The following is an 11,970-nucleotide window of genomic DNA, read 5'->3' as shown; positions in this document are numbered from 1 at the left end:
ATTCATTTTTATTTGCATTTATTACTTAATTTTTACTATTAATTATAGTGGCTAAACTTTGGCGACAGGTCAACATATTTCTGAGGGACCTTCAATTTATCAAGTATTGCGTCTCTTTGATTGTTTTGGAACCTCTCCTGATACCTGTGGACTTAGTTCAAGGCCACTCTTGTAACTGTCCAGCAGATGATGCTTTTTTTTAGGTCCTGATAGAACAAGTGGTAAATTGTTTGCTTTGGCCATTTAAGTTCAGGTTAATGTATCTGTGTTCTCCTGTATATAAAAACTTATGCTAAGGTCTATGTTCAACATATCCTTACTCATTTGAACAGGTTCTCCATCTGCTCAGAAGTTCCCTCTAGGATTTCAAAATGTTGACAATATCTTTAATCTGGGGCATTGTTGTGGCAGCATGCTGTTGCTTGTGGCTTATTATTGGAATAAGGAGGAGGTAAGCAATGTGTTTTACATGACATTTGAGTTCATTTCATTTGAGACTGGTCTATATTTGATATCATATCATGTTTACTTTTGTGCTTAAACACAGTAATGTTTTCTAGCATTTGTTCATTTTACTTATTTTTTTTTGGAGGGGGGAAGGCAGGGCAATTGGGGTTAAGTGACTTACCCAAGTAAGTGTGTCAAGTGTCTGAGGCTGGATTTGAACTCAGGTCCTCCTGACTCCAGGGCCGGTGCTCTATTTACTGCACCACCTAACTGCCTCTTTTGTTTTGCTTTGTTTTTTTTGTTTCATTTTGTTTTTTGTTCATTTTAAAGGCCTTTTTAGTAGCCTTTAAAAAAACATAGATTTTCTCTGGGCAATCTTCATAGTCTTTGGAGTGATCTTAATAAGGTGAGAATTCCATTTTAATAATAGGCATGTTCAATGCAGGTGATGGAAAAACAAAAGATATCAATAAAAATGAAAAAAACATATGCACACATACATAGGTCATAAGAACATATAAAACCAGCATGGTGTAGTGGATAAAGGGCCAAAGTTGGAGTCAAGAAGATCTGGGTTCAAATCCTGACTCTAACACATACTAGATGTATGATGTAGGGACAAGTTATTTATCTGTTTGGGTCCCAGGCAATTCTCTAAGACTACAAATTATAGATTATCTGCTGATCTGAACTGGTGGAGGGGGTTTCCAGAATGGTAGTAGTTCTCTACACTGAAAAAAATCACAGATCTGGGTCACAGACCCACATGTACAGCTATATTTAAATATACATTTACATAGATGTTAAGTGCATTGGGTAGACCTTCACAGAATGTCAGTTTTTTATTCCAGAGTTTCTTTTGGTGATAAGAAGAAACCAGCAATATGGTAGCAATTTGGTTGGGATGCAGTGCCAATGGTGGAAGTCATCTTTGAAGAATCAAAGAGGGAAAGTTTTTTTCCCCCTCTATGGTCATAACTATGTGACTAGTGATTAATAAGCATTTATTAAATGACTATTGTGTGCCAGGCACTGTGCTAGGTGATAGAGGTACAAATACTGAAACAACCACTCATCACAAGGAGTTTATATTCCAATGAGGGAGATAACAAGGACAAAAATAAGCATATACAGAATAAATAGAGATGCAAAATACAAGGAAGTTTGGGGTAGAAGGTACTAGCAGTTCAGGGGATCAGGAAAGGCTTCTTCTAGAATGTGGTGTTTGAGATGCAGACTGAAGGGAGAGAAGGATTCTATGGAGTAGAAGTGAGGAGACAGTTCATTCCAGGTTCAGGGTGCAAAGGCATAGAGCTGGAGCTGGAGCACAGAGATGGAGATGGAATACTGTGGGTGAGGAATAGGGAGAAGACCAGTTCCCAGAGTACAGATAGGGGAGTGACTACACTTGACAGATTTGAACAAGGTCATGCAAACTTAAAAAATTGAATAGAGCTGTTTATATTTGATTGTAGAGGTCATAAGAAGCCATTGGAATTGACTGAATAGGGGTGTGACATAATCAGATCTATATTTAAGGACAATCACTTTGCCAGCAGTGTAGAAGATGGACGTGATGAGAGACTTGAGGTAGGGGGGGCTATTAGAAGGCTATTAAAATAATCTAGGCAAGAGATGATGAGAGCCTGAAATAAAGAGCTAATTGTGTATAGTAGAGAGAAAGGGTAAGATGCAAGACATGTTGTGGAGGAAGAAACGGAAGATTTGGCAACTGATTGGATGTGTGGGGAGAAGAAGAGTTGAGGAGGAGAAGATGATACTAAGGTTACGAATCTGGAAAGCTGGAAGAGTGGTGTTACCTTTGACAGAAACAGGGAAGCTTGGAAGAAAGCTGGATGGGGGCGGGGAAAGATAATTAGTTCAACTTTATACATGTTGAGTTTGAGTTGTCTCCAGAACATCAAGTTCAAAATGTTTAGCAGTCCATTGTAAAATGAGATTAAGGTCATGGGAGGGGGTGGGGCTGGATATATGGCAGTCATTAACACCAAGATGATAATTAAACTGATGAAAGCTGATGAGGTCACTTAGAGAGAATGAATATGATATATTAGGTCAAATAAATATTTTTATAAAAGAATAGTGCCTGATTTACATAGGTCTCCAAGCAGATCTTGGGGAAGTCTATACTGAGTTTTATTTTCTGGAAAAACCTAATTGACCAAGCTCATCCTCTCTGGTATATATTTTTCTATTGCAGACGTATAGGAGAGCCACCTCTGGACAATGGGTTAATTCCATATGTAGGATGTGCTTTGCAGTTTGGCGCCAATCCACTTGAATTCCTTAGGACAAATAAAAGGAAATATGGTCATATTTTTACGTGCAAACTAATGGGAAAATATGTGCATTTTATTACCAATCCTTTGTCATACAATGCAGTAATGCGGCATGGAAAATACTTTGACTGGAAAAAATTTAATTTTGCCACCTCTGCAAAGGTATCAGTTTTTTAAACTTTGTTTCAATTTAGCTTTCCATCACATTATTCCTTACATACATCCATTTGTCTGTCTGACTGCTATTCTACCCTTAATCACTAAGGTCCTTTCTTAGGTGTCATCCTAACATTAAGGGAACTCTGGGTTCTAAAAAGGTTAAGTCAGCAAAGTAGAAACTTTGGCAGGAGACATCAAGCTGGAAAGTCTTTGAGAAGAAACCTGGAAATACATTGAATTCCCATAATCTGAGGACCAACCTAGCTAAATTTGGAAAGGCTTCTCAGACTCAGGCTACCTACCAGTGATAATTTTTAAAACCTTTTCCTGGCCATAGTGGTTTGCAAAGATGGTACAATGGAAGACTTGGGTTCAAAATCCACTTCTGACATTCACTAGATTTATGACCATGATCAAGTCACTTAACTTCTCTCAATCTCATTTTACTCATCTGTAAAATGGGGGACAAATACCTATCTACATTGCCAGATTGTTTTGAAACTCAAGTGTGATCATGTGATCAAAGTGCTTTGAAAACTTTATCACAGAGCTTAAAATTCATTAATGAAGGGATTGCCATCTATTGGGTGTAGGAATGTCCTCATTGATGAAATCTTTGGAATTATTGAAATACCATATGTTAAAATATTTCTAAAATCCCTTCCAGTTCCTTCACTCTGCCACTAAGTTTTTAAGCTTCAAAGTAGGAGTAATTGTAATCTTCCTTAACCGTATCACTGATCGCTCCGACACTGATCCTATGATTCTGCCAATGTGGGTATTCTGTCCACAGACACATACCTAAACCCTTTCATCCCTTCATGTACTGTGTAATTTTTATTGATATTTCCTTCACTTATAAGGGGATGCCAGTGTCATGCCAGTGTTTCAGGGTCGTTGGGTTTTTTGGCCATGATAATACTGAGATGATGAATTACGTGACATCTTCATACTTAATGTAGTGCTTAAAGGCTTTATAAAGCACTTTTTCCCATTTTATAAATCAGAGAAATCTGAAGTTCAGAGGGATTGTGACTCCACGGTCTCAAATTAAAACAACAATAAGTATTTAATAGCTTAAAGTGCAAAACAAGTGTTTAAATTTGCTTAAAAGTTTGTAAAGCACTTTATAAATATTAACTTATTTGGTACTCACTACAGCCCTGGGAGGTAGGTGCTATTTTTATCACTCGAATTTTACAGATGGAAAAACTGAGGCAGAGAGTGGTTAAGGAACTTGCCCAGGAGCTGCACAGTTAGTAAATGTGTGGCATCAGATTTGAATTCAGTTCTTACTGACTCCACAACAAGTGCTTGGTCGACTGCCTCACCTAGCTTCCTCAGAGTCTAAATTCCAACCCAAGTCTTTTGGCTATGTATCTAATACCCTTTCTATAATATCATGATGCTTATAAATAATGGGTCAGGCATTACCCTAGCCAGAAAGTAAATTGAAGGTAAATTGTCTTACACACAAAAGGAAAAAAATGTAATCTTTTAAAAAATTTCTAAGGCACATGATAGCTAATTTTAAAAAACCGACAACTTAAATACAAGTTTACTGAATGTCTACTAAGTACACGGCACTTAGGGGGCTATGGGAGATATAAGGAAGCAACCCTGCCTTTAAAGGAGCTTAAAATCTAGTTGAAGCCAAAAGACACATACACATAAGAGAATAACTAACAATAGAAGGCAGCGTATGCCAAGTTCCAAATGTTTTAAAGTTTTATTTAGAGAAGGTAAAGCTGCAAATAAATTCAACAAGCATCTAAAAGCACTCTCTAATGTCGCAGGCACTGTCCTTAGTGCTGAGGATACATAGGTAAAAATAAAACTCACTCAACTCTTTTACATTCTACCGGGAGAAATACAGATAAGTAAATGCAAAATATAATGCAGCAAATTCAAAGCAATTTGGCAAGATGAAGACAGAAACTAAGAATAGTAACTAAGAACAATAAGTACAGAGGCATAGGGATGGTATCCAAAGGAATGGGAAATCAACAAGGACACCAGCATAAAGCACGTCTGAGAAGCAGCAGATAAACCAGTATAGCTCTAGTAGAGTGTGTGTTGCACAAAGTACAAGAAATAAAGTTGTAAAGGTAAGGCCTTTTGAATAGTAATTTATTAAATTCTAATCAAAATTATAATTTACAAATTCTACGACTTACACAAAATATATGACCTTGCATGTTCAGGAATAATTTACTTTCATAAAAGAATCAATTTGACTATAGAATATTTGGGGGTTCTTCATTTAAAAACTTCCCTTCTTCAAGTTATTTGTAACTTTTGAAACTTAATGCTTTTCATGCTTTGTGTGTAAAACACCTATGGCTATCATTTCTGTTGTAATTTATTCATTGACATTATGTTAGATCTTCATTTTCTCACACATATTCTGTTTGATGACAGGTATTTGGGCATGGAAGCATTGATCCCAATGATGGAAATACTACTGAAAATATACATGAGACTTTAATTAAAACTTTGCAGGGGGATGCCTTGAATTCCCTCACTGAAGCCATGATGGAAAATCTCCAGTATATAATGAGGCCACCAGTTCTTTCCAAAACAAATCCTAACAGCTGGGTGACAGAGGGCATGTACTCCTTCTGCTACAGAGTGATGTTTGAGGCTGGTTATCTGACTCTCTTTGGCAAAGATCTTACAAGGCAAGAAGCACAGAGAGCATTCATCCTAAATAGCCTTAATAACTTCAAGCAATTTGACAAGATCTTCCCAGCCTTGGTAGCAGGGCTTCCAATTCACGTGTTTAAGAGTGCTCACAATGCAAGAGAGAAATTGGCTGAATCCCTGAAGCATGAAAATCTACAGAAGAGAGATAATATCTCAGAACTGATCACTACCCGCATGTTCTTGAATGACACTCTCTCAACCTTTGATGACATGGAGAAGGCAAAAACTCACCTGGCTTTACTTTGGGCAGCTCAGGCTAATACACTCCCTGCCACTTTCTGGTGCTTATTTCACACAATTAGGTAAAATAACATCATTATTGCAGAAAGAAGGAAATTGACCTTTTCAACAGCTAGCCTGAGTTCTAGAACTCAGAGTTCTTGTCATGTCATCAGACAGGGATTGAGAGCCTTAAGCTAAATAGGAGTGCCTGCAGTAAGTCTATGATCCATTCTATAGCAGCTGCCAAAAATATGACTTACTCTTTCAGCCAGGTGCTGAGGTCATGTTTCATTTTCCCTCCTCAAATGTCCATTGTGATCTTTTCATTCATTCTGATAATTTTCATAACTCTTGATCAATCAGCATCCTTCAGTCAATACTGTAGAAGCTAAACTTAATGTTTCCCTTTATACACTTATATATGTATGTTTTATCCCCTTACATATTTATTGTATATTATCCCTTTATATGTTTATATATTATATATTTACATACAAAATATTTTCATCATAAACTTTAAATATGTAATTGTTTACTAGTCAAGGCAGAGCCTCCCTAAACAATTCTATGGAAATATTCTGTGTTCATGTAAGAGAGAAGAAATGACTTTATAGTAAAGTCAAATCATGGAATGAACATAGTATAAGGGCACCTTGAAATTCACAAAGTGCTTTCTTGACAACGGACTTTATATTGATTGTCCCCATATTAGGACAGAGAAAACAGGCTCCAAGAAATTAAGTGACTTGCTCTCCAGTCCACAGCCATTGAGTGTCACAGTGAAACTTTCACCCAGTTCTCCTGACTCCAAATCCATTGCTCTTGGCTCTTGACCATGCTGCAGTTAATTACAACCACACAGTCAACATATAGCCAACATTCTTCAGCCAAATATTTCCCACCAACTAACTTCTCTTGTATAGCACATACCTCTTGACATGGCACTCATGCATAAAATGAAGCCACATGAGAACTTTTATGTGTTAGTCACCATTTGGCAATTCAGAGTGCTGCATAATAATTTTGCGACAAAGCAGAAAATTTCCTATTCTGGATGAAATTATACAATCATAGATTTTTAGAGGCAGTGAGGCCTAGAGGATTGAGTTCTAGATATGGAGCTCCAAGACCTATGTTTAAATCCTCCTTTTAACACTTCGTAGGCAAATCAATAACGTCCCCAATCCTCTGTTTCCTCATCTTTAAAATGACAACAACAACACCAACACCTGTAGTACCTAGCTCAGGGTGGTTATGAAGGTCAACTGAGATAATATGTATTAAGTGTCAAATCTTAAAGTGCTATATAGATATCTGCTATTTTTATACTTACAGACTTCTAGAAGGAGGAAAAACCTTAAATATTTCAAGATCATCTAGCCCAGTCTCTTCATGTTGAAAAGATAAAAATAGAGATTTAAAAAGTGAATGCTCTTTTCTATTTGAAGTTTGACCAGGATAATATAGGACATATGACATGATATTCTTGTAGGTTTTTTTAATCTAAAGTGAGACCTTTTCCTAAGCTACTTAGCTGCCCCTCCCCTTTATGAGAGACAATACTTTGCGATGATGATACTATATTACATGTTTACTACAAGCATATCTAGTCACAAATTTACTTCTTGTCAATGAAAACTAAATTGGAATAATACTACCTATTTTCCCAAGATTTACTTAGTTTTGACCAAATATTTAAGAAAAGGGAAAAAAACCCCAATAACCTACATAAAAGATTTGATATAATGAAAAAAGTAATATTCTGTGCATCTTTTCTTTCTTTTGGCTTTGAACAGGAGTCCAGAAGCATTGAAGACAGCTACAGAAGAAGTCAGAAAAACTTTAGAAAATTCTGGCCAAAAACTTAGCTTTGAAGGCAAACCTATAAGCCTGAGTCAAACACAACTAAGTGACATGCCGGTGCTTGGTAAGCTGACCACTTGCATCACCACAGAATACCTTCCCAATGTTTCATTTCCCATCTTATTCAGCTTGATTAACTACTAGACAATAATAACAAAAACTCTTCAAAAGACACGTCTTTTGACTTTCAACCAAAAGCAATCAAAACGCAACCGAGGGACAAAATGAGAGCAAGGAATTGTTTGTCAGAGCTTCCTTTTTCACTTAATCTAGGATAACTTTCTCCTTTTATTATCCATTTCTTTTTACTTCTTTTTTTTCTTTAGGCAGGAAGAATTCCTATATGACTCCAAATATCCATTGGTAAAATCCGAAACATATCAATGGTCCAAGTTTTAGTTAACACATGCCAAAATATCCATCTGTATAAAAATGGAAAAGTTCAGTTTGTTTTGTTTATCCAGTGCCAAACATCTGGATATTTATAAACGTTCACAAATGACTAGCTGAATTTAAAATTTTTTTATCCAGCTGTTTAGTACAATGTACATGTAGCCATGTAATATTATTCTATAGGATTATGAAGTCCAAATTACTATTGAATGTTTGGAATTTTGTCTTTAAAGGGGCAAAAGATCACATTGGACCTTGATTGTCATATTCAAAAATCCATCCAAATGATGTTGTATAATAATCAGTAACAGAGCAACAACTAAGAGGAGTCAGAAAAGTCTGAGGAAAAGCTTATCTGACTATCTTATCACATTCTGTTTTTAATTCCAATCTTTTATGTTCATCTGCTTTTTATTTTGTCTAGTTAAAATATTATTGAACTTGCAAATACTGGAACCTAATACATATTTCATGAGGTTGTAGAAGTATAGTTGGAAGGGACCTTAAAAGTTATGAAGTCCGACTCTCTCCTTTTATAGATGAGTAAACTGAGGCCAAGGAAAGTTGGGTGACTTGTCTATAGCTGCAGAAATATTAAGTGTCAGAGCCAGGATTCAAACCCAAATAATCTTTCTCCAAAGCCAGCACTACTGTCACTGTAAAACACTTGAATTGAATTGTTGTATATTGCATGGGATGATTATACCTTGTAAGTTCTTTAAAGACTTGTTTTTTTTTTTATTTTACAGATAGCATAATCAAGGAGTCTTTACGACTTTCTAGTGCATCCTTGAACTTCCGAGCTGCTAAGGAGGATTTCACTTTGAATCTAGAGGAGGGATCCTATAATATCCGAAAGGATGACATAATAGTTCTTTATCCCCAACTGCTGCACCTAGATCCAAAAATCTATCCTGATCCCTTGGTAAGTAATTTTTCATCAAAGCCACTATCAAAATTGGACATTTAGTCAAAGTAAATTGAGAATATACCATTTGGCATAGGTGTTTCTTTAGGATATTTGATTTGTGTGATGCTAAAAATTTGGATGTATGGAAACATCTGGATGATTTTTCCCCCAGATTTTCTTCCTGACATTTAGCATTGTGCAAATAAATATACCTCCACCATAGGCATAGTGTTGATGATAAGGTTGATAGTTCTTTGTTTTCTCCTTAAAACAGTCCAGAATGGGAAACATCAATCTTATATTTTGCCTTTCATCTAGATTCACAAAATCCAGGAAACTGTGCCTACTATAATGGTATCATTTGGTTTCTGGCCATGATCCCTAACTCTTAATTCAATCCAACTCAAAAGGCCAGTCTTCTAGGAGAGGATAGGACAGGAGAGGGACTAAAATGTCTTCATTACCTGTCTTTTCTCATGTGTCCTTTGTCCTTGCATAAGTTCAGCTCTATTGTAAAATCCTTAAGTAACTAAATTACTATTACGAAATTAGAGATAAACCAAATTCACAACTTTAAAATTCAGGTCAACAAAGTATAATTAAAGATAATATAAAACTATTTCAAACTAGTTCTTGAGGCATTTTTTCTCTATTGTGATTGCAGGTTTTCAAATATGACCGTTACCTCAATGAAAATGGAAAACCAAATACCAACTTCTATTGTAATGGCATCAAGTTAAAATATTACTATATGCCCTTTGGATCAGGACTGACAATGTGTCCTGGAAGATTCTTTGCTGTCCATGAAATCAAGCAATTTTTGATTCTGATGCTTTCCTACTTTGACATGCAGCTTGTTGATAGTCAAGTTAAATGCCCTCCTTTAGACCAGTCTCGTGTAGGTTTGGGCATTTTACCACCAACAAATGATATTGATTTCAAATACAAACTAAAAAACTTATGAATGTTTTACTGATAGAAGAAGGGAACACTAGGTAATGTTATATGTCCAAAGAAAGTCACTGCTTCCAGCAAGCCTGATGGCAGGCAGAACGAACAATATTAGGCTCCAGTATAGAAGGAAGAGCGCAGGATTTGCAGCTGGATCTGTATTTGAGCCTCAGCTCTGTTACTTACTACTGGTTTGACCATCAGCAAGGTAATTAGTCACTCTGGGAATCAATTTCCTCATTTGCAAAATGGGAAGGGGTATTGCACTAAATGATTTCAAAATTCCTTCTCCCTTTAGATTTGTACTATACGGTGGGCTCAAGAGTTTCAATAGTTCTGTTTTTATTTACCAGCACTTGCTAATAAAGTATGACATCTTAGGAATAATTTTAGATACCATATAGAATTGCACTTCTACAAAGAATAGTTTAAAATTATTCTTTGTTTAAATTAATGGATCAACTTTCTTTCAACCAAAGCCTACATTTTATTCTACTAGGGAGAAGGGGCAGGGAATTGATACTTTTTCAGGAGGTAAGGGTTGCAGTTAGTTGAGAATTTTTTTTTTTCCTAAGGAAACTCTTTTTTATTTTTACAAAAATCAGCCAACCATTCTTTAGAAAAGTAAACAACAAATGTAAAAAGCAATTCACGTTTTAGTGAAACTGCCAGTCTAGCACACTGGTGGCTTCTTCAGCTGTGAGAATGGTTGTACAAAGACTTAACTCAGATTTTAAAGCTAAGTGAGGGAATGTCTTTCAGCTGTCCTTGAATCTTAGATAATTAAGGCAACTTAATTTTCCAATTTTAAAAGATGATTTCAATGTACTAATAACATTGAACTTTGTGGTAATATACTTTCTTTTATTATGTATTAATTTATTGTCTCAGGAATATCTAGCAGTCTAACCAAGGGTATAAGTGATAACATCTCACTTATTCTTATATTTGAGCCAATCTTGGTAAGGAGAGGTTTTTAGACAACAAAAGACAATTTCATTTTTCTCTTCAGTGAAAAGCATGTGGCTCCTAAATAGTGTTTTTTAAAAGTGTATTAACCAGTCAAAACCTGTCACTTTAAATCTATAATTATAATCATTTATTTTCAAATACTTAGCTTTCAGATTTCATTTTGTTATTTTCTACTGCCAAATGAAATGTAGTACAAATAAAAAAACAACAATTTATGACTGTATATGATAGTATTTTAACTATTGTGACTAACCTAGATTTGGTTTAATATTTTATGTATCAGCTATTATCTATGATGGTGTTATTCACATATGTGTATATCTATGTATAAACTATATTCAGTACATTTCTTGTATATTGTACAGAAAATATTAAGAAAATGACAAGGGTGTAACTACTTTTCTGAAATGGTTTATTCATTTTAACTTGCATTAGTTCATTAAAAATAAAAACTGCCTCAGGAGTGTTTTTTTAAAAAAATACATATCTTACACTCAGAATTTTTGATTTTTTTATTTGTATAGTATTTCATTTTCTCCCAGTTACATGTAAAAACAATTTTTAACATTAATTTTTAAAACTTTGAGTTCCAAATTCTCTCCCTCCCTTCCCACCCCCCTTCATTGAGAAGGCAAGCAATTCAATATAGGTTATGTATGTATAGTCATGTAAAACATTTCCATAATAGTCATGTTGTGAAAGAAAATATGGACCAAAAAAACCCCTCAAGAAAAATTTTAAAAAGTTAAAAAAGTGTGCTTCAATCTGGTGTATTCAGACACCATTATAAGTTCTTTCTCTGGGGATGGATACCATTTTTCATTATATGTCATTTCAAGTTGTCTTGGATCATTTTATACTTGAAATATTAAATTAGGTATATTTATATTGATTTAAATATTTAAAATATATAGCTGTAGATCTGCAAAAACAATGGCTATGGTCACAAAAGAAAAGACATCTCAAAATAAAAAGCAAAATAAATTGACTAATAATAAATATTTATATAGTGCTTACTATGTGCCAGGCACTGTGCTAAACACTTCA

General features: G+C 35.1%; 1 protein-coding gene across 1 annotated transcript; it reads left to right on the top strand.

The window, feature by feature from the left end:
* The first annotated feature begins 309 nt into the window (after positions 1-309).
* Positions 310-11,380, top strand: LOC118828159 (cytochrome P450 7A1). Its single transcript, XM_036734588.1, has 6 exons — positions 310-451; positions 2,669-2,909; positions 5,328-5,914; positions 7,631-7,761; positions 8,840-9,015; positions 9,665-11,380. Exons 1-6 carry the CDS (start codon positions 372-374, stop codon positions 9,962-9,964), a joined length of 1,515 nt encoding a protein of 504 aa, XP_036590483.1. The 5' UTR covers positions 310-371; the 3' UTR covers positions 9,965-11,380.
* The last annotated feature ends 590 nt before the right edge of the window (positions 11,381-11,970 follow it).

Source organism: Trichosurus vulpecula, chromosome 1, assembly GCF_011100635.1.
Source record: "Trichosurus vulpecula isolate mTriVul1 chromosome 1, mTriVul1.pri, whole genome shotgun sequence".
NCBI lineage: Eukaryota > Metazoa > Chordata > Mammalia > Diprotodontia > Phalangeridae > Trichosurus > Trichosurus vulpecula.
This window is presented reverse-complemented; position numbering and strand designations above follow the sequence as displayed.

What these genes read in the sequence shown, in the direction of transcription:
- LOC118828159 (XM_036734588.1), top strand. Translation starts at nt 372, where the DNA reads ATGTTGACAATATCTTTAATCTGGGGCATTGTTGTGGCAGCATGCTGT. An exon ending in ATTTTGCCACCTCTGCAAAG is followed by an intron (nt 2,910 to 5,327) that starts GTATCAGTTTTT and finishes GTTTGATGACAG; the next exon opens with GTATTTGGGCATGGAAGCAT. An exon ending in AAGTGACATGCCGGTGCTTG is followed by an intron (nt 7,762 to 8,839) that starts GTAAGCTGACCA and finishes TTTATTTTACAG; the next exon opens with ATAGCATAATCAAGGAGTCT.